At 44.2% G+C, this 23,284-nt stretch overlaps 1 protein-coding gene across 5 annotated transcripts in view; it reads right to left on the bottom strand.

Moving 5' to 3' along the window:
- Positions 1-23,284, bottom strand: part of LOC146548534 (protein MTSS 1-like) — a 68,684-nt gene that overhangs the window by 5,487 nt on the left and 39,913 nt on the right. The window contains exons 4-15 of one of the 5 annotated variants that reach the window (XM_085262699.1): positions 14,824-14,908; positions 13,190-13,281; positions 12,972-13,046; positions 12,733-12,744; positions 6,651-6,808; positions 6,238-6,345; positions 5,870-5,967; positions 5,279-5,504; positions 3,630-3,734; positions 2,091-2,327; positions 526-693; positions 185-341 (exon numbers count right to left, since the gene is read on the bottom strand). In XM_085262699.1, coding sequence (XP_085118825.1) covers positions 185-341; positions 526-693; positions 2,091-2,327; positions 3,630-3,734; positions 5,279-5,504; positions 5,870-5,967; positions 6,238-6,345; positions 6,651-6,808; positions 12,733-12,744; positions 12,972-13,046; positions 13,190-13,281; positions 14,824-14,908 — 1,521 coding nt within the window. The remainder of the gene's footprint in view (positions 1-184; positions 342-525; positions 694-2,090; positions 2,328-3,629; positions 3,735-5,278; positions 5,505-5,869; positions 5,968-6,237; positions 6,346-6,650; positions 6,809-12,732; positions 12,745-12,971; positions 13,047-13,189; positions 13,282-14,823; positions 14,909-23,284) is intronic. The other 4 variants (XM_085262696.1, XM_085262694.1, XM_085262695.1 and 1 more) reach the window with 4 other exon arrangements.

Here is a 23,284-nt window from a genome sequence, read left to right as displayed (position 1 = left end):
ACGTTCAGAAGAGACACAACGGAAGTTTGTTTTTCAGTGATTCAATTCAGGCTTGTTTCTGGGTCCAGTGAACATTTGAATAAAGTTAGTGCTGAGCTTAGCAGCAACGCATCCTTTGCTGGAGTTAAACTGTGAAGTAGTTTGTATTTAATTAATCTGGTGGGAGTAAGTTAAGTACGTTTACCCTGTGAGGAGATGGTGTCCTCTGAGCAGCAGGGTGTGTTGGTCTGGCTGCTGTAGCCGCTGGAGCCTTGCAGGGAATCTCTGCTGGAGCCGTGGATGTCCAGCTGGAGGCCGCGGGCCAGAGCTCTGGCCAGCTCCTCACGGGTCTCCCTGTCCACCTGTCAGAGAGACACACACACACACACACACACACACACACACACACACACACACACACACACACACACACACGGGAATATGTGAATTATTGGGATTCGTCTGTCCAATCAGAATGCTCCCAGTTAGTCATGTGACTTTCTATTCAAGGACTTGTTTGGCATTTTGCTGGTCATTGTGTCCGACCTTGGGGGATGATGAAGTGTTGTTTCCTTTGCCCCTGTTTGGCTCCTCTCCTGGTGTGGTGACATCAGCACCCTGGTGGCTGCTGGGATCTGTAGTCTCTCTCCTGTCCTTGCTCCTCTTCAGGGTATTAACCATGGGCTGATCGTACGGGCCTGGTTTGGCCCAATCCTACACAGGAAGATATCATCAATAACAGTAAAATAGTTTTTTAATATTGTTGTTAATTTTGTCCATTAGTCAAACGTCCAAATAGAAGCATGAACAGAGGGATGTTTCTTTTATAGAAATGACAAAAATGCTCATGTTTGCTGCTGTGAGCAAACATTTGGAAACTGTTGCAAGAACACCAGAGGTCTATGCAAGCAAACCAAACCATTTTATAGGCCGCACCTCAAAACACGCCTTTAAAAGTAGAAGCTATTATATAAACTGTAAAAATGTAAACCACAGCCTTGCAGTTGGATGCCTCCACCTCCCAGTGAAGTTGGAGTTTACAACTCAGCCACAACATTAAAACCACACACAGGTGAAATGAATCGACGCTGATCGTTTACTTGCGTCCTGGTGTCCATAAGGATTGGACTTTATCGCATACCGCCCACCTAAACAAAAACCTCCAATGACACTCCCCAACGGCAGCTGCCTCCCCCATCAGGAGAGGATACGCCACAAGAACAAGTCATTGAGGAGAAGTCCTTATATCCCAAATCCAATCAGAACACCAGAGCAGACACCCTGTCCCACAGCCCAGCGGGCCGAAAGGACCAGACTGTCACCATCCCAGAGCCAGTCACCCCACAGAACACTCGCTGTGGTCCTTATAGGTCAGAGTTGTTTTAACAGCATAACAGGGACCTACACAAAATTAGTCAGATGTTTAATGTTGTGGTTGATTCGTACATATGTACAGAAGACTTTAAATGCATTTAGCATGTGGGCAACAATTCAATTTGACATCTGAATGAACCCGTCGACAGAATGTGAGGAAACAGCTATGGCATCATGTTAAAGGCGTCTCTGTCCGGTGGGTGTTGCAGGACCGGGCTGCATTCTCAGCTTTATGAATGAAGAATCCGATTTGCCCCAAACACAACATGAAAAATCTCAGAATTATTCGAGCTTGCATTATCACAACAAGGCTACAGGCTATGAAACACTGGATTAGAAGTTATGTACATTTGAAAGTAGAAGTTGTAGTTCTCAGCTGAACAGCTAGGGTAATGCTTTTAGGTAAAATGCTGCCACCTGGTGGTGAGAGGAGTTTTGTAAAAAAGTACCTGAAAAATGGACAACCTGAAAACTCACACCTGTCACCAGCACAGGTAAGCAAGGCTCTCTGTATAGTGATAATCAATGTTGTTTTAAAGTTTACGTTTCAATTTTTAATCTTAAAGATAAGCAGGAATAAAATTAACAAAAATATCAGGTGAAATTGATCCTAAATTGAATTGACTGGAAAATGAGAAACTTTTGAGAGAATGAACTGACATCAAGAAAGAAGAGAAAATAACACACAGATCAACTCAAAGAAAAGAGGAGGACATCGGGGAGAATGAGGATCAAACCTTCCAGGACGGGACTCTGGATGATGGGATCACTCCAAGCCCCGAGGGGCTGAGAGGCAGGAACTCTCCTGATTGGCCGCAGCCTGAGCGAGACCACGGCCACGTGGGTGAAACGGACGAACAGGAGGGCGAGGAGATGGGAGAGGTGGTGGTAGTGGTGGTGGGAGAGGAGTAGGAGAAGTATGAAGGGTGGAGGTGGGGGTCCTGGGCTCCGTGATGGTCAAAACCATTTGTCAACTGAATGTGAATGAATGAAGAAGCAGAAACAATTCAAAAATTAAAGATGACGCTCACGACCGAGGAGTGAAAACACGAGACATGAGCGCAAAAACAGGTGCTTCATGCGGCAGAAAAAGCTAATGTTTGGGCGGCAGTGAGGTCCCAGCATTCATACACATCCAAACATCAAACATCCTGATTTATAGCACTGACGATTTCATCTGGAGTTTCTTTGAAGCAGATGATTTTTTCACTTTTTAATCAGTATTTTATTTCACTGGCCTTTCCCAGTTTCTGAGATTTTGCAAAACAATTATGAAAAGAATTTGTAGTCTTACAAAAATTCGCTTCAACTAATGCCACCCAAATACTCCCTACACATTTGTATTTCACATTTATGCATCTTTAATTGCAACAGAGTAATTTTATTCTACGCTAAAGATACTTTTACTTAAGCCAATAACATCTCAGCAAATATAATGAAAGTCGATCTTTGTTGTGTTTTTTGTTTTGGCAATTCATCCATGTGAAGCCCCGCCGGAGGAGGAGGAGGAGAGCCCTGCATAAGTTCTGATAACCAACTAAATTATGAACCATCACTGGGGACCATATGGTGATGTTCATTAGGTTTCACTGCACGTTTCCTGTTTTAGTGACGTAGCTGAGATGTGCATCAGAGTCACTCAGTCCCAACTGCATTCACGAGTAAATCAAACATGTCGACTCAATATTGATTTTAAAAAGTTTAGAATAACTGTTTGCCTGAGAGCCTCATCATATAAATATCTCATATATTCTGAACAGTTACCTGGTAAAATGACCAGGTAACCTGACCTCTTCACCCTGACACACTCTGACCATAAACAGACCAGACTGGGATTTCTTTGGCTTTTGTAAATGTTTCTGTTTGACAAACCTGAGGGGAAATCTGTTTGTTTTTGGTCCCTTTATTGCTCACAGAGCTGGGTTCCCTTTACATGCGAGTAATCTTTTAATCCATTTCACGGTGGAGTGAACATCGTGTGCTGTTCTTAGTTTTCAGGATGTTGATGATTATCAGGCTGCCAATCAAACCTGGAATATTTCTTCCTCCTCAGCCAACACTAGATTATATTTTAATTGTTCATTTATTCATTGCCAGTGTTGAGCACTGAATGTAATTGGATTTGTTAAGCAGCTGGAAACGTTTCTGTGCAGTCGGCTTTTTGTGCTTCATGAAGGCTCCCGTTCATATCACTCAAAAATAAAAGCTGACACACGACTCACCTGGAAAAACAAGAACAACAAAACACTAACACAATTGTGTGTCTACGTGTTCACCTGCTGCTGCCCGGAGCGTGGCTCGGGGTGTGAGGGTGAGGAAGAAGAGGAGTACGAGGAAGGCCCCACAGTGACAGACTGAGAGGGTGAAGCAGAGACGCACGACTGCAGCAGCGCCATGCAGAGCGCACACAGAGACAGCAGTTTGCAGGAAGCACAGAGGGAAGCCAAGAAAACAGATCAAAACACAGACACGAGAGAAAAGCAGAGGAAGCAGCAACAAACAGGTTAGAACAGCAGGACAACCAGTGCTGGGGAGCATTAATGCACATGCAGTTTTCAGATTTCTGCACGTCTAAAATGATTAAGACGGGTTTAAGTGCAGTGAAATTGGGTTAGGATGTGTTAGGAGGAGTGAATCTATGAAACATTTAATGAGAAGCTGTAATCTCCCAAACACTGATCCCAGGTCAGAGGTCAAACAGAGCAAAGACGAAGCAGAAGCCGGTTCAGCAGGTGGAAAGAGAAACTATCAACTTTATGAAATTTTTTTTAAAAGCACTACTGCTAGTATTTTCTCATTATATTTAACAGTGAGTCATGTTGGAGTGAAAATCAGAAACAGAGCTAACGCAGGCTGAAGCTTCAGGTCTGTGTCTTCTTCTATTATGTGATTCATGACTGGTTAAACTTTTATAATAGCAGCATGGCTGATCAGTGTCACAGCGCGCTGGGTTACTGAGGTGAGGTGAAGATGAAAGCACACAGCAGGCTGTCGCACTCTGAACGTCTCCTTCCTCTCACACACAAACATCCTGTCATTTTGTTCATGTGCTAAATTATCAGCACAAACAAACTGACTACATATAATCTTTACGTCCTAATTATCTTTGCTGAAAAAACATCAGCACCAACAGACCGTGGACACCTTCACGCTCCGTCTTTGGATATTTAATTAATGTAAATTATCTTGGCACAGCACTAAAACTAAAATGATCGTATTTAAAATAGCTTAACTCGAGTAGTGCCTATGATGTGTTTTATATATCAATGTATATACATGTATGTATATGCAGCCGGGTAGCGTAGTGGTAAGCAGGTGCTGCAGTTCCAATTCCCGCCTGAGGCGTCTCACAGCTAGAGCCAGGGGCGATATCATCACCTCCACCTGATTGGGCACCAGGATCGTTGAGTGCGAGAGGAACTGATCTATTTAAAATAAAGCGCTATATAAATACAGGCCATTTACCATTTAAAATAAAGCCTGTGTAGGCTCGACAACGTAAACACTGACCAGTGTCTGTACCCTGAAGGCGCTTAACAAGACTGGATGCAGATGACGTCTGAATGAATGTCGTTGCTGTATATCCTGGTCTCGTTCAGGATTTTGTCATTTCTCCAACATGACAACGAGATTGACTTTTTTGTTTTTAAACAAGTAACAGCAAAAGATGATGTTGTTGTTATGAGTGTTAGACATGGCTCTAAATTTGACGATACCTCGAGTTTATAGATAGATAGAAACCATCTATCTCTCTGAGGTTACTGAGACACGCACACGCGACATGTGGCTTCCAGCTAACAAACACACCACATCGTAGGAACTGGGGAACATCCGCAGACATCATAAACAGAACTCACTGGTTTATTTTTGGCGTCTGTTCTCAGTGAGTCGATGACTAAAAGCACTGAGCCGCGACTTTTGTTACCTGCAGGGTCTCTGGGGGCATCGGTGAAGGGGATTTGGACTGGTAGGCGTCCTGAGAGATGAAGCCAGAGTCGTGTGAGGAGATTGAAGAGAGGCGGGCAGGTGTCTGCTGGGGCAGCACTGAGGAGGAAGAGGAGGAGGAGGCGCGATAACGGAAGTGGGAGGTCGGGGAGTGACAGTGTGAGCCGCTGGAGCGAGAGTCGCTGCTGTTCACGCTGTTCAGGCTGCTGTGGGCCGGACGGGAGGAGACAAATAAATGTCAGAAAGAAGGAAACCTGAGAAGCTCTGAAGTCATTCGCTGATTTTCTGTTTTAAAATCTCAGCTCATCACATGAAAGAATAAACAATCAACCCGAAAAATGAGTCAGGCAGATGAAATATTCTGAGTAATAAGACATGATGGTAAAATAACATTTACTGGAGTTATTTCTCTTTGATAAATCAAAACTTTCAAAAAAATCGATGATTTAAAAAAAGCTGTAGTTCCACTTGTTAACCACAGAGAGGCAGCAGAGGACAGGCTCTCAGCAGACCACCTTATCTCCCTCTATTGTTGAGATAATAAGCAGCTGGCAGCAGCCACATAACTAACCTGCACATGCTGGACTTCCTGGATACGGTGGTGCTTGGTGACGAGGGAGGAGTTTGGTAGGACCAGGTGCACTCGGAGCCCTTCAGGTCTACGATTACCTGGAGAGAAAAAAATGCTGTGAATCGTCTATGATGTTTCTGTGAAGGTGTCTGTGTGCAGTCAGGTCAAAGGAAGGCGTGTTTACTCCGTGTCGAGGTTACCACTGATCAGCGGGTAGAGTGAGTGAAGGTGTACTGAACGTGCTTAAATCAAAAACCCTTCTGAAATATTTTAATCGGTACAGAACGGGGCTGAAACTGAGACATTTATAACAGAGGACAAATCGTTCGATTGTGTGGTCACACGACCCCTCACAGCACCACGAGTACCTGCTCACTGGAAGCGGGCAGCTTGTGTGGGTCCATGGTTAGCATCTTCAGGTCGTCTGTCAGCGTCTGGAGGTGTGTAATCTCCCCCAGCATGGACATCTCCTCCTCCTGAGACACACAAACATTCATCAGCTGCAAATTCTACACAAAAAACAGCTTTGAGACTGATGTCATCACAGCAGCTGCTCCACAGGAGGTTTAAAGAGAGAGCTGCAGCACAGAAGGTGTAGGAGTTGATGTTCGTCAGAGATTTACATTTGGATTGCAGCTGCTGACGTCCAGCAAAGCATAAACATACAAATCTAAGGGGGCCAGGTGTTTCTTCAAAGGCTTGCAGAGTTTCTGCGTAACTGTAGTTAGAGCTCCAAACATCTTTCTGTGTTGTGCATAAACAGTTTGAATGCATCACTGACCACGACAGGCCGCAGCATGGACACGAAGCAGCAAAAGCGACTCCTCTCCTCCACCAGCGCCCTCCTCACCGCCTGCTTCTCCGTCTCCTCCAGCAGCAGGTACTTATCGCTGACGTCCTGCATGGCGCTGTCCAGCTGGGGCTGCAGGTCTCCACGGCCTGAACACAAACACGTGCACATACCTCGTTGCATCCAATTTCAACTAGAAACAGCAAGCAGACCCTCACAACCACTTGCCAACCAGTTGGAGAATAGTCATTTTTCCCTAGTGACCAGTTGCCAACCGGTCTCTAGACCTGTGAATGGGTGCAAAAGCTACAGAACAAAAAGTTTGAATTGGGCCTGCTTTGTTCCAAAGTTTGTGCCCGTCACTAAAACACATTCTCTTTTACAGTGGGGGATGGGCACAAGGTAAAACCTCCTGTGGAAATCAGGGCAATGAAGAAAAGAAGAAATAGCAAACATTCTGGAAAAATGCTGCCCTCTGCTGATGAAAGTTTTAGTCACAGGAAGTATCTTTAAGGCATAAAATAGCCTAAAAAGAAAGGAAATGGGGACTATTTGCAATAAAAAGTAACTAAAAATCAAAACGATACACAAAAAAAGAAAAAGTTGTCTTTCAAAATGCTGATTTAAACTTTTAAACTTAAGCAGCCACCCAAAGGTAACACCAGAGTTTTCTAAATCTCTCTCTCTTGCAGACCTACACATGAGCAGAGGAACCGTTTCTGTGGTGTTAACAAAATGCAATCACTTCAGTCCATCTTGGCTCAGATCAACAAACTCACACAGAACTAAAGAGGAGGCAGCCTCACAGCTGCAGCCAGATTATCAGCCATCTGTGAAATCCAATTCTCACTGAACAGAACTTTAGCTACAAAGAGCAGAGCCTGCTCTGAAACTACGATCACTCAGTGGCTTCAAAAACAACAGTCAGAGCCTCCCACAAACCATTAACCACATTAAAGTCTCAAACAAGGCTTTTCTCTCTGGCGATCAGTCAGCTGGAAACAAACAACCACTGGAATCCCACTGAAAACACACCACACATTAATAATGTTTGCCATTTTGAAATTACATTGCTGCTTTTATGAAATGCTTCTGGTTTATTTTTTAACTCTGTCCAAATGTCTCAACTCTCCCTTACTCCAAGTCTTTACTAAAGCGGTTTCATACACAGAAGATTAAACTGATTTCACGTGTCGACACGGCCGTTGCGACATGAGTCTGATGAGCTGGAGTCTGTATCTGCTTTAATATCATCTCCCACAGCGACTGTAATTGGATTAGTTAATTTACTTTGTGACACAGAGCAAAGCTGAACTATTTTTACATTGTTTCATTGACTGATCGAGAGCAGCTATTGTGGGTGTGGGTTTCCCGGAGCGCTGAATATGTCGGGTGTTTGGGGATCTTAGCACGCTACACGTTAATTCTGGTAAATTCATATGTTCCAATTGGAAATGTGGAAATGTTGAACAGGAGTATAAGGCGACTTAGATCATCCCTGGTGAGTCATTACTACATCCAGGCGTATTTTACTCTTTTCTTCCATTTGCCCGCGTACTACGAAACAGGATTCAGGGCTTAGCGAAGGAACTTCAGGTTTCACCCTGTGATTTCCATCTTATGAAGAAAGTTCACAACTTATGCTGCAGACCTGACCACCTCCAGATCTACTGACCAAACGATTCTCTGAAAAACAGCATCAGGTCTTTACTTTCACTGATAGGAATAATTCAGAAAAGAATTCCAGAGTCTTAAATGCAGCTTTATTCCTTCTTTATTTGGCTGTTGGCTGAAAGCAAGTTTAGAACCATTTTTGACAATGAGTATAGCGGCACAGATCGGAAACAGGCCACCCGGGTCTCCCGAGGCTGTTAAGTTAATATTTCTGCACTGCTGTATTATAACATGTAATGAATGCATTGTGCAATACTGAATTCTTTCCTTGCTGGTTTCATCAGCCCACAGCTACACTTTAGAGGATGTTAGCTTGTCAACAGCTGCTTTGGTGTCTTCTGTTAGTGATGGATCTGAAATGTTTCAGCTTCTTGCTGAAATATGCAAGAAGTTACCCAAGCACGCTGCTTTAAGACAACTTCCTGTCATGTCCAGAGAACAGCTTTTAAACCGTTATGTGGCATGACATGAATCATTACCATGGATGCAAGTTTATTTTGATTCCTCAGACTGTCCTGCTTCCTTAAACACTCACTGGAGAACAAAATCTGAGTTAATCCATCAACAACGAGGCCCCCTCCAAAATGCACCCTGCACCCCCAATTCGTTAAAACCACGGACAGTGCCATGAACCGCTTGCAGCCGAGGCCCACAGCGGCAGAGAGCAGGCAGACCAACATGTGATTACTCAGTCTTTTCTTGACTTTGCTGTCATGAAAATACGACATGACAGAGCAGACTGAAAAATGCCTGCAGCAATTTTCTAAACCTCAAAGCGACGTTCACTTTTGTGTGACGAGATCACATTTAATCAGCTAATTTCACTCCTAACAACTGCTGTCTTTCCCCCTCCACATGGTGCTCTGGGGTTCAGTTTCTCCTCTTTAAAGCGATCGTTTGGTAATCTCATCTTCTGGATTTGAGGACAGACATAAACATGCAATTAAAGTTCCTCATTCCTCCAGCGAGATCCGAGGCCGGCTTCTGTGGTCGGGCTGATAGACGGGAGAACGCGCGCCGTCTCTCTGTAAGAATTTTCCAAGCACAGGCTTCAGTGATAAAGAGGAAAGAAATGGTGAAGACTTGCTTCCAGAAATGTGAACGTAATTCCAGGTTTCCCACAGAATTCAAACAAACAGGATGTCTCGGGCAGAACATCGCTCTTATGTTCTTGTTTATCTCACGATCGCCTCCTTTTTTGTCTAAATCGAGACATTTCTGAATGCTTTCTTTTCTCCTCATCCTCGTGTCCTCTGTTGACCTTTGCGTAGCCTTTTCGATACAGGTCAAACTGAGAAGACCCACAATCCCAAGACAACAGATTTTTTTGCAAGCTTGTGCACTCCAAAGGATTGGACAACATGGAGTTCCACTGTAATGCAATCAGGGGTCTGCGTGAGAACGTTGCATTTACCAAACCCAATAACCTAACCGGTTCATGGTCTTTCTGTCCTCTCGCCCCTCGTTGGTCGCTGCAGATGGCTGTCCCTCCCTGAACCTGGATCTGAGGTCTCTTCCTGTTAAAAGGGAGTTTTTGCCATCGCCAAGACATCGCCTGGTCATTCGGGTTCTCTCTCTCGCTCTCTCATTGTAGGATCTTACTTTCTCTGATTTTTAAGATTCCTTCGGATAATTGTTATTGGGAACTGATGCAATAATAATTCAAATCTTAATGGGATGAGTTTAAATACCTGGAGTCAAACACCCAAAGCAAAAGGTCAATGCACAAGAGTGCAGGCAAGGTGGAGTGGGTGGAGACAATTGCCCAGGTGTCTCTTGGAAATTAGATTTAAATCTCATCACAAATCACTTTTCACCTGGATAAATAAAGAATGAGAGTAAAAGGGAAGATTTACAAGATGCTAGTGGAATATGATCTGCGGTGGTGACCCTTCAACGAAGCAGCACATTATTTCTGTTGTACCCTGGATACCTGCAGTTGCTAGGTTTTTAATTTTTTTAGCCACACACACACACACACACACACACACACACACACACACACACACACACACACACACACACACACACATATAAAACACATCCACATATTTGAATTTAAAAGAGACATGAAGACAAACTGGTGCAAACTGTCAGCTACAAAACTGGATTTTCAAACTCCAGCAACTCCAGGATCCCATGTGATACTATAATAAAATCTATAGAGGACCATAACACCCAATTAAATTCAGCACTACATGGTGGTGTCTATGATGGGGCACTGGAGCTCACCTCACACATGACCCACCGCTTTAGACCAGCTGTGCTGTTTCCAGCTTCGCATCAACAGTTTCTTTCACCTTTTCCTGTTTAAACTCGATCCATTCCGAGTTCCCGTGCTCAAAGCCAGCGCTATAAATAAAAAACCTTTCTTAAGGTGGTTTCCCTCAATCTGTTTCTCATAATATTAACTCTTACTCAGAGCTTTCCCTTCATTTTCCAGTCTCCTGTCATTACATTCATTTCATTCCAGCTCAAGTTCCTCCACCTCTTTTTTTCCTTCCTTGAAACTTCTCCATGTCCTCTTCCCTCGTGACATCCACTCCAGTGCAGAGGGAGTTTCCTCTCGTGCAGTAATAACAGGCTGGGAGGACCTGAGGACTGAAGCAGTCTGACCACATCTGAGGTTCCTCTGGGGTCAACCCTGGTTCCTGTTTGTTTTGTCTTAGAAGCTCAATTCAAAGCTGGAAACCATCGAGTCCTTTGTTGGCAGCAACAACGAGCTTTTGTTTCCAGTCATAATAAGGCTCGTTTCAGTGCGATTGCTCAGACTGGGACTACTTGTTCTAAAAGCAGAGCCTGTTTTGGTGTTTACTCGTAGTCCTTTGGAGTTCAGCGGGCAGAGTGAAGAAGTAATATTGCCACATCACATTCCTGTAATTCCACTGGACTTCATGCTATCCTAAAAGTTATTTTAGAACAATTTAGTCAAGTCAGCGGTCATGCTATCAGCTCTAAGAGCCTGCAAATAAGAGGTTTACTCTGCATTAACAGCCTGACCCTGGAGGAGCATCATCTACAACTGTGAATGATCAAACTATATCCTGATATCACTGCATTTAGACAGACCACTGATATCGGCTGTGTTATAGCTCTCATCATCTACAATGATCCTCATCGATCTCTGCTCTCTCAAGTTTGAGGTCCTCGGTTGAAATCGCAGTCTGCACAGGTAACGGTGCTTTACACAGGATTCAGCATGTACTGTGTTCACTGCTGTTAGATGGAGCTGTTGAGGGCGTCGCTAACGTGGACCTCCAGGTTGTTATCTGAAAATAGCATCAGCGTGGAAGCATGCCCGAGAAGATGATGCTGAACAGGAGCTCAGTTCATTTTACATTAATAAGGGCTTTTGGTCTTTATGGAGCTGTTTTCCAAACTTCTTCATCACACCTCAAACATGCTGGATAACCTCAGCAGCTCTGTCAGCGTCCGTTCATCCGCCCGCCCTCTTCTACTTATCTGAAGTCAAGTCATGGTGGCGGCACCCTAAGCAAACTTTCCAGTTCCCTCTGGGGGTTCCCAAAGCATTCCTATTCCAGATGAGATAAGTAATCTATTCAGCCCGAGCCACCTTAACTGGCTCATTTTGACGCTGCAGGAGCGACAGCTCTACTCCCCCGGATTCCTCCAGATGTCCGAGCTCATCGCCCTATCGCTAAGCCCGAGCCCACCCACCCTTCAGATGAAACTAAGGACGTTTTCACACCTGTAGTCTGTTTACTCTGAATCCGAATCAGCTGAGGCGTCACAACATGACTCTTTCAGTCATTACCCAGACTTTATGACCAGAGGTGAAGAGTCGATGGACGGGTAAATCGAACGGTCCACCTTTGAGCAACGCTCTCTTCACAGTGGCTTCACCAATCCAATGCTCTCCGACTTCCCTTCGCATGTGAAGAAGATTCCAAGATGTTTGAACTCCCTTGCTTGACTGAGCCTCTCCACAACCCCAAACATTTGGTGCTGACCCTGTCGTGTGCTGCGTTCGGGGCTGAGTCACACTGGTTGACACGGTTTTACTGAACGAGCCATGAAAATATTTCCTTTGAAGACTCTCGTTCAGTGTGCCTCTAGTCTTTGTTGTGTGAGTCACACAAACATCTAAACAGCGTGGGAACATGTTTCAGCCGACCGAAGTGGGCTGGATGTCAAACTCAAACTGAGCTGGAGGTGTCAGAGTGCGACTGTCTCATATTCACCATGTTGATATATTCACAACCCTCTAAGCTCGCCCTCTGGATTATCGTGGAAAACTTTAACACACTTTTTTTATTATTGAAATATTAAAACCACTCAGACTAAACATTGGAGAAGTAAAAATGGAAAACACCAGTCTCCTGAGCCTTTTGCATTATTGAGAAGAGCTAGAAAGGTGGATAGATGGGTGTGTACTTACCGAAAACATCAGCTGGACGAGCAAAGCATGATGGGACGCCAAAGGAAACACATAAAAACATGATATTAGCTTTTACATCTGCACATTGCTCCATGCCAGTTACACCCTATAAAACAACTACTGATTGAATTTTCCCACAAATACCACAAAGTGTTTAATTTAAACAGTTTCAAGTTGCAGCAAAATATCGCAGCCCCTCAGCCGCAGTTTTTTATGCAGTGAACCCACACGTGACAAACCTTTCTTAGCTTTCTTCTGCAGCTTTAGAGTGTCTGATGATCTCTTCTTGATCTCCTGACGGGCTTTCTTGTACTCTGGAAAACGCACACAAACACGGTGTGAATGCAAACAGCGTGTGAAGTTTGAGATGCATGTAGAGGTTGTGTGTGTGTGTGTGTGTGTGTGTGTGTGTGTGTGTGTGTGTGTGTGTGTTTGTGTGTGTGTGTGTGTATGAAACCTTTGGCATGGTCTTTATCCAGAGTGTTGGCGACTCTTTTCCACTCCTCCATCTGCTCCTGTAGAGGGTTGATCAGACAGTCCAGAAACACCCTGAAAGCGCACACACACACACACACGCGCACACACACATGCACGCACACACCACGTATGGTTAAATCTGTTCCTTTTGCAGACAAAAACAAAGACCACACAACACAAATCAAATTAAAGATGAAGGCCGGATTAAATCTGTGGGAAATTAATGCAGATGTGTGTGTGGGCATCATTAGCAGAGTGATTAGCTGCAGCGGTTTCTTCCTAACAGAACTGACGCACGTGCAGAAATCAAAGGACTTGATATTTTTAAGCATACAGATCAGATTTAAGTGTGCATACAGCATCCGGAGCATGCATGAGCCTCTCTACCTCCGTTGGGGCTCGATCACCAGTAAACTGGTGCATGGAGATCATTCCCAGGATGCCACTTCTAAGAAGTTTGGATTTACCAATAATTTGACACAAGCATATGTATTCAGTTTCTTGAATGAAGAAGAGAGCTGATTCATAAAGCAGTTTGTAAGAGGATTTATTCTGAGGTCATTTTTCCATTTAGTAATTAAAGGCTGACAGAGATCAGGAGCCATTAGATATTATGAGGTCATATTTACTGGGATTTACATGAGCTGCTGTGCATATGTCCAGCATTAAAAGGAAGTCCAACACTAGTTTCACTCCTGTGTTTCCCCCTGGTCATCTGCACACCAGCAGCAGCCTCACAGTCTCAGAAACGTTGGTCTAGAATAAATACTGTGATTACAAGTAGAGAATAAAAACCCTGAAAAGGGACCAATTAGCTTTCATTCCCAAGTTAAATGACTGCTGAGGTCACGGCCACTTATTTAAGATTTATCAGCCTGATACTGTATAATGTGACAATAAGAGGATTTTACATCCCATGTGGCCAGGAAACACCTCCCCACCGAGGAGCTGGAGGGGGGAGGTGGTTGGGTGAAGGGCATCTGGGACGCTTTGCTTAGCCATATAGAAAATAACTGGATGTCTGCCGTGACACATCATACTTTATTAACAGAGGTGAACCCTGCATCCTCCTGCTACTGCATCCCTATTCACAGAGTCAGCTGGAGGTCCCATCTTACAGCTTCAATCTCTCAGACTCTCTGCTTTCATACGGGTGGAGTTAATGGACTCATGCAGCGAAGGCAAAATGAAAAAGAGGAAGGCTGATTTTGATCAGGAGGAGCGGTAGGTGAGGTTTACAGGCTCTTGGAAAGAAAGCTGGTGAAAGGATGTGGTCACAGCAGGACTGACTGGGGCTGATACTGCACTCTGCGGTCATGTGGATGTAAAACATGAGTGATGAAGAGTGTAAGGAGGATTCGTAAAAGCAGAAAGAAGGCGGCACAAAGATGGACGAGGGTGTATTTATAAAAACGATCTGGATAATTATTTTCAGCCACGATGATGTCATTAGATTGAGTCAGAGACTGATGGACCAGGATGGAGGATCTAAAAGCTGAGGCAGGCAGAGGAGCAGGTTGCCATGGAGAACTGGGAGGACAGGCCACTCCTGTTCATCTGACACACACACACACACACACACACACACACACACACACACACAGATCTACCCACATGGAGAACTGGCGTAGTTTGGCCTCGATGCTGCGATGCCTCATGCACATCCTGGTGAGGGCTGAACCGATGTCCCGGGTCCCCCCTGAAAGCAAACACAGACACAGAGGACAATCTGTCAGTCAGACCGGGAGCTGCAGATCACTGGAAGACTTTCAACATGACGCAAACTCACAACTAAAATCACCCTTGCAGCTCTTGCACTTGTAAATCCTGTGTTTCTGCCTATCATCTATTTATTTAACCTCTAAATAAGCTGAAACTGGTTTTCCTCCAAATAAGAAACCTTATCAATACCATAGATGCTCACATGCAACTTTATTAGCTACAAGCCTTCACCTGCTCGAAAAGCAGTCACAGCGACTCGATGAATTTAGGCGTAATCAAGACAAGCGGCTAAAGTTCAGACTGAGCATCAGAATGTTAAAGGAAGGTGATTTAAAGGACTGAACGTTGTTGTTGGTGTCGGACAGGTTGGTCTGAGTATTTCAGAAACTGATGACTTTCCCCTCATAACCATCTCTAAGGTTTAAAAAACAGAAAATATCCTGTGAGCTGCAGTTTCCCTGGGAGCAAATGCCTTGTTGATACCAGAAGACAGAAGTGAAAGGTCAGGCTGCTTTGAGTTGATAAGAAGCAACAGCGAGTCAAATACTGACCAGTGAAAACTGAGGTGTGCAGAAGAGCGTCTGAAAACGCACAACACGTCGCACCTTAGAGCAGACTGGCTATAGCACAGAGACCACACCGAGCCCGCTGCACTCAGCTAACAACAGGAAACTGAGGATACAATTCTCACAGACTCAACAGACGACTGAAGAATCACCGCCTGGTCTCATGAGTCTTGATCCTGCTGCAACATTTTGATGGTAGATCCATCCTGCCTTTTATTGGTGGTTCTGGCTCCTGCTGGTGGTGTGATGTGAACACTTCTTTTGGCACAGGTTCTGCCCTTCAGTACCAACACAGTATCATTTAAATGCCCCAGGCTGTCTGAGTACTCAGTGTACCCAGTGCCTGCTTCCAGCAGGATAACGCGCTGTGTCACAGAGTTCATCTCATAATGGTTTCTTGAACATGACCTTCACAGTCACCAGATCTCAATCCAATCGAGCACCTTCGAGGCAGGAACAGGACATTCACATGATGGATGCAACTGACAGATCTGCAGCAGCTGTGTGATTCTGTCACGTGGTTTTAGACCAGAATATCTTACATGTTTCCAGCACCTTGTTGAATCTATGCCATGAAGAATTCAGGTCATTCTGATGGCCAACACAGGTCCAATCCAGCACCAGACCCTAAGGAAGCACCCACTGAGTGTAGCAAGTAATAAACCCTTAATGGATTATAGTAAAAACATGCAACCACCATCCTCAACATAACAGGTAAACACAAACCACAAGCTTTGACAAGCTATAACTTATCCTGTTTATAATCAGCAGGGATGCTAAATGTGTACAAACAGAATTATTCCCCTTACCTAAGATAGCAAGAACAACTGATGAATACAACACTTGTATGTCATCAGCTTGTGTTATATGGAGCAAATCTCTAGGAGAATGTAAACACACACACACACACACACACACACACACACACACACACACACCTTGTCGAAATGACTGAACTGCAGAGCACTCGTACTTCTGTGTGGGTCTGACATCTTTCGCTCGTGCATTAGATCTGCACAGCATCAAAAATACATCCAAATGTGAGCCCTTCCACTCATGTACAGCTGTGATTTTCTTACCACTGGAGTCTGCTAGAGTAGCTTTGCATGATCCAGAATTCAGAATAATCCATTGTCCTCAAAGTCACCCAGATCTCAGCTCAGGTGAACATTCATGAGAGATTCTAGAGACGTGCCGAGCTGCAATCTACACCACCATCACAGCCACGCTGCATTAGCTGCTACAAGCTAAGGGAAATTCCTGGATTTGACTCTTTGCACTTCTACAAATGATGACTTGGATAATATTTAGTGTGAGCGCACAACAACACCAGATTTCTTCATCAGCTTACTTGGTAGAAAGCTTGTTCCAAGTATCTTGGACTGGCTGACATTCTTCTGTGAATTTAAGCCGAGTCAGAGTTCGCTGTTACTTTGTGTAATCTGAGATGTTATTAAAGGACAAAGAAGGTAGCTGCACCTTCTCCCACACAGCCACTCGATAAACAAACCCATGAAAACATGAGCTAAATAAATATCCTTCTGTATTCAAGACTGAAAACAAGGCAAACACATTTGATAACTTAACCAAGTTAATAAAGCAATTTCAGCAACTCCAGAAATGGACGGGATTCAACCCCCAGTGTCTTGCTCAGGGACACTCTGGCAGGGTGTCGGGGAGCTGACTGTCAGCGCAGCAGAAGCTCCACAGGCGCCAGATGGTCATCTTCTCTTTCCCCCAGACAGAACACTCCCTCCTGGGGAAAAGTTCACCACAACTCAGCCTGGCAGCCTGGAGATCCAGCAGCTCCTCCAACACACGCCAGCACTCGCCTTCCTGTACATGTGAAGACCATCAACAACCACATTCCTCTCCAGCTTTGACTTCAACCTCTCCTGAATTCTTCACTTCTTAATATCCTGACTAGCAAATTCTTGTCTTTTAATATCGTGTATTGTGGACTTGCTTACTCTTTAACTTCTGGAAGGAATATCATCAGGAAGAGCCCTCACAAGTATACTGAGCAAACACACGAGTTGGCTGGGTGGGTGAACACTGCAATGCACCACTCCTCTCCCTTCCCGATGCCTTCCTCCTTTCCTCTTCGTCTTCTCTCCGACATGTTTCTGTCACACCCTTATGTCTCTTTTCTGCCTTCTCTTTAAGCTCCTCAGAGCCATCGAAGGCACAGTGAGGACGAGCCGTCCTGCTCCCAGCACACATATAAGATGAAATAACATTACCCTACATGTGTGTCTATGATGGATTGCTGATGATTAAATCTTCCATGCCGAATTCTCAGCAAGTGAAAACGAAACAAAGTCCCAAATGGGAAGCTGAACCACATCAACGTGTAGAAGAAAGCTGCGTGAAAAGAGGCTCATAGCAGAGACACTGCAACAAGCATGACAATGTTAGTGCCGCTCCCGTCAGCTGAGCTTAACGGGTCAATCAACTTGTGTGAGTGAAGTGGAGGAAATGTACGGCAACCAAGTGCAAATAAAGATCAGGCTGTGGTTGATAAAAGGACCAAATTGTGTCAGTTCCAAGTTTGATAAGGTTTCAGCACTAAAACTATTTTTATGTTTACAGATAGTTTCAATTGCAAAGATGTATTAAAAACACTTTAAAGACTGGCTTTCTGACCCTAAACCTCTGTCGTGTGGTGTTTCTGGGAGCACACAGTGAGCTGTTTGCTTCTTTTGGTTGTAGACAGTAAAAAAAAAGAAAAAAGAAAAGTTGTCCCATAAACTGTTCACAACAAAGTTTGTAGAGGTTTTAAATAACCGTGTCATGATTCCTGGAAAGACACGTAAGCGCAAAGTTTTCCTGGCTCCCAAAATTACTCCAGCACCAAAGTAAGTGGAGAGCTGAACCCTAACTTGACCTGATTTATTTTATTTTGGAAGAAATTCTTAGGGCTCTGTTGATGTTATTGACGGTTTCTTGAACCCTGAAGCCTCGGGGCTGTACGGTCCATCAGCCATTCATCCATGTTTGATTTAGCCATTTCTTTAAGAAGCTCTGTTCACTCCAAATACCACCTCCTCTTCCACTTTCCTCTTGCCCTCCTTCACACCGTCTCTCCATCACTCCCATCCTCTCTCTCGTCTGTTCTCACATTCAGAGGAGGTGCTGCCTCCTCTCTTCTCACCTCATCTCCTCGTCTCTGCTGCCCTCCTCTGAGAAACAAGATGTCACACTTCAGAATCGGTCCAGGCCAAATTTCTCACCCGCCATCTCTGGTGGTGGTGCAAAATATAATTTGTCAGAATTGTTGCAGGGCTTCTCCGGCAAAGATTTTACGACAACAATAGAGTCAAAGTCAGAAAGCAGACCTCCAAATGAGCTCACTTTTGAAGGTCTATGTGAGCCAGACGTGCTGATAAAGCTGACATGGCAGGTTTTCTTACAGGACAAAAGGCCCGAGATGGCTTCTCACTGGCGATCTGAATCGTGCAGATCTGTGAAAATGATTTCATCTACAAACATTTGGCCTGAGTGCTGGCTGGGCAGCTTTCCACACACGCTGTAACTCCCCGTCTTTCAACCTTTTTTGACCTCATATCTTCAATTTCTCAGGACCACCACAGTCTGAGATAGCGTGACTAACAGTGCACTCTCTTTATTTTAGGAGGCAGCATCAATGATCTGAAGCGTTACAATTCACATTCAAGCCAAGAGGCGAGAGTCCTTTAAGTCAGATCATCATTCACTTTGTGTACACAAACTGTTCTTCTGATTTGTAAAGAGCCTGGTACGAATCTAAACAAATCAAATCTAAAACTACTAATGCGAGGACACCTGTTTATGTGGATGTGGTGATCCTGGCAGGATCTCCAAGTCGCTGTCTCTCTTGACAAAAGGCTTTACCACTTGCTCTTAGTGCTGTTTATCAACCCAAACCGTTGCCTAGTTTTAGAGAAATCAGCTGCAGAGATGTCTGGCTTCTCTTGATTATAAGATGTGTTTAAAGTGCAAATAAATACACTCAAAATAAATTAAAAGAACACTTTGAAAACAATGGGGAAAAACATGCATATATATCTATAATGATATGGACTAGGTAACGTTTTAGGAAGGAAACAATGCCACATATTTTGATGAAAATGATCAACCTACACAAGCTGAATACAAAAACTCAAAAATCTAAGTAAAAAAAGATGCAGCAGGTTAGTTCACTTTGCCAAAGTTTCCATGAGCAACTCAAAATGCTGCTCAGTAGTTTCTGCAGCCGCCACAAGCTGCTGTGGACGCCTGACAATATTGGGACATGCTCCTAATGAGACGATGGATGGTCTGCTGGGAATCTCCTCCCAGATCTGGACCAGGGCATCACTGAGCTGATGGGGCCAGTCAGTGGTATCAGTCCCTTCCTCCTCTAGGAAATGAACCCTAACCCACTGCACCAGCGCAGGGTCTAAAAATTGCTCCAAGGATTTCCTTTGGCTAAGTAAGGGCAGTCAGAGTGCTGTTGTTGCGCCTGCAGATATCTGTATGTCCCTCCATGGATATGCCTCCTCGGACAATCGCCACCAAACCACTCATGCTTAATGTTACAGGCAGACCCTTTCAGGTCTGTCACATGAGCTCAGGGTGGAAAGTGGTGGACCTGGTATTCTGTGGCAAATGCCAGTCTGGCTCCACGGTGCCAGACAGTGAGCACAGGGCCCACCAGAGGACGTCCGGCCCTCATAAAGTCTGTTTCTGATTACTCAGTGGCCTGTGGAGGTCATTTGTAGCTCTGGCAGTGCTCATCCTGTTCCTCCTTACACAGTGATGCAGATACAGATGTTGATGGGTTAAAGACCTTTTGCAGCCTGTTCGGCTCTCTTAGAGTAACTGCCCGTTTCCTGAAATCTCCTCCAGGCTCTTGAGACCGTGCTGGGAGACAGCAAACCTTCACACACTGATGAGCCATCCTGGAGGAGTTAGAGTGTGTGTCTGAGCTCCGTAGTAGTGACACTACTCTAGAACTCTGTATGTTAGTAATCCATTATTGCCATATTACACATAAAAGCAGCTTGGGAAAACTACTAAGACATAAAACACATGTAGCAGCTCAATACTCTTTGATCTATCCGCACACATCAGATGCACTGATGCAGTGGTATAATTACAGTAGATTAGGTCACTTTGCTGTATTTTATGGCTGTAAACTGTGATCTGTTGCGTTCACACTGCTCCAGGCTATAAAGTGGAAAATTAACTTCCTGGTGTCTTTTTCTCACGTCTGTGTGCACAGAGACGCATCGATGTCAACACAGCTCTGCTCTCCCATCTGTACCCCACAATTTACATTTTAGTGGATTGGTGGAGCCACAAAACATAAAAACATAAAATTGCCTTCCATCCACACCCCGAACGTGCTGGCCGAAGCCGCCAAGCTTAACAGCTCTTCTGGCAGAAACGCTGGGATCACGCTCAGTGTGACATGATGTAAACGTCCGTGGCGTCCCCTCAGCTGGGCTGTGATGTTAGTTGGCTGCACAGTTCTTTGGGTTGGCAGGTTGTAATTCGCCAGAAACCAAATGGTTCCTACATGAAACTACTCAGAACAAGGTTTGTGTGTTTTCTGAGTAACTGGGTCGGGATTGCAAATGTATATTTTTTTCATTTGTCCTTTTCTTGAAGAGATTTGAGCACCACAAGGCGAGTGGTGTGTATGAAAACAAGGCAGACCTCGCTATAGCAGTTCTCTGTAAAACTGGGTAACTCACACAAACACTGTAGATCAATAATCAGCACTGCAACACACACATTTGACTTTAGTAACCTTTTAACTGAGTGCAAATGCTGAGCAGAACAAACGAAAGGAGATCATTTTAGAAAAATAGCTGAGTAAGGAAACTAATCTCTCAACTTTCATCACAAACAGTACAAAGGTTTGATTTTTAGTCACAGTTCAGATGAACTTCATGTCCGGTGTTAGCAGGCTAGAGCTCTTCCTGCAGGGTCACAATCAGTCAATCATTTATTGGTCAAATGCAGCTGATTGACCCGACTTCTCACTCGGGCCCTGTGTGTGTGTGTGTGTGTGTGTGTGTGTGTGTTATTGAGACCCAGCTGACCCAATTCAGTGGGACAGAGCAGCGTCTCTGTCTGAGCTTCAGAGCGAACCGGCTGCAGGTCAGACAGAGACGCTGCTCTGCAGACAGAACGGCCCGAGGCTCCACAACAGCTCATCTGCATGGAAGACCAAACTCGGCCCGTTTAAACCCTCAGACAGAAGAAGCCCTGGCCGTGACACCACACAGGAAATTAGTTGTTAGTCAGAGACCAGCAAGAAGGGAAAGAGATCAAAACTGAGGCCGGACCGGAGCGAAATGAAGGAAACATGCTAATCAACAAGGAGGTTCAGACATCTCAACCTATGAGGAAAAAAAACCTCTCAGGTAACGTTAGTTAGAAACCAAAAACTACTTCTGGAAACGTGTTAAACAGCACAGATGATACAAAACAAAGTTTCTGTACCTAACATAAGATTCTGCTGTGGGATTACATAGGATGCGGTCTAAATTTGGCACAATTCTGACGGAAATCGGGAATTATCTGAATAAATAATGAGCAAACGAGACTGATTCAACTTTTTGTGCCAGCGTTCATTACTCTGGACCACAAAAAGACTTCAGCCAGCGCCAAACAGAGCAGAATCATCCCTTTGCATTGGAACAATCTCTCGTCTCATCCGTTTTCTTCCAACAACCAGCAGCTCCAACAGTGAAGCTGTTCGATGATAACTACGTAGTGTAGTTTAAAATGTTATGCACATATGAGAAGAATATAAATAAGTGTATATTGTTCTTTTTGTCTGTGTTCATATAGCTTTGATTTTAGACTCATAACTTTCATAAGAGCTCATCAGGTAAAAAGAGATAACCCAATAATGTCTGTTTATAGAGATAATATTGTTGTTGTGAATGTTTTCATATGACATCACTTCTACTTGAGTCGGTAAAAGCAGATTTTACTTTAAAAAGCTCAGTGACGTCAAAAATTAGAGGAAAATAAAACCACTACAAAACGGTACAGTAGCCACGCCCCTTTTCTCTCTCATTTCTCATCTCAGAACAGCTGAGATTTATCTGGTAGATAAAAACAGCAGAGCCTCAACAGTAAAACGCTGCTTACATGTTGATGAATCAGTGCTATTAGTACGTCACATAAACTCAGACGACAGCTAGTATGGACATTCTCACTTTGATTTATTGAGTGTTATTAGTAGCTTGAGCTCAGGAAAGGGTCTTTCCTCCTGTACGTCCCTGTCATCTCATAATCTATAGCAAAAACTATGAATTATTTTATTAACTGTAAAACTTCATTTGTAATCCACAGCCTAGAGCGTCACAGCTGCAGTTTCTTTAGCATTAGTAAAGCAAAAAGCTGCAGGATAGGTGAGCAGAACACAACTGCACCAAACACACAGGCGACATTAGCGACCCGATGGCTAAGCACTTACTCTTCTACACTGCGAGCTGCTGCAGTTGACCATATTCCTCTTTCAAAGAGGTCATAGACAATGAAGACTTTCTGGAATTATAAATACAGGCCACTAAATATCCTGGTTTATGAGGACTTTGATTTTACTCATGACCTTTATTTGCCTTTAAAGAGGAGCTTTTGTTACCTGTGGTTGATGTGGCGGTGTGATCTTTTTCCTGTGTGATGTGGGTTAAATTTAGTGAATGATTGTTGATATCTGTCCAGGTAACTGAAGACTCGTCCTGTTGGAGTTTAACTTGAGATTTTTCAGCCCTAAGTGGAAGCTGATTGACCCGACTTCTCAC

Source organism: Mchenga conophoros, linkage group LG22, assembly GCF_057382185.1.
Source record: "Mchenga conophoros isolate Kocher_MC1m ecotype Shallow Benthic linkage group LG22, M_conophoros_male_GT1.1, whole genome shotgun sequence".
Taxonomy (NCBI): domain Eukaryota; kingdom Metazoa; phylum Chordata; class Actinopteri; order Cichliformes; family Cichlidae; genus Mchenga; species Mchenga conophoros.
Note: the sequence above shows the minus strand (reverse complement) of the source record. Positions and strands in the feature narration are given on the sequence as shown.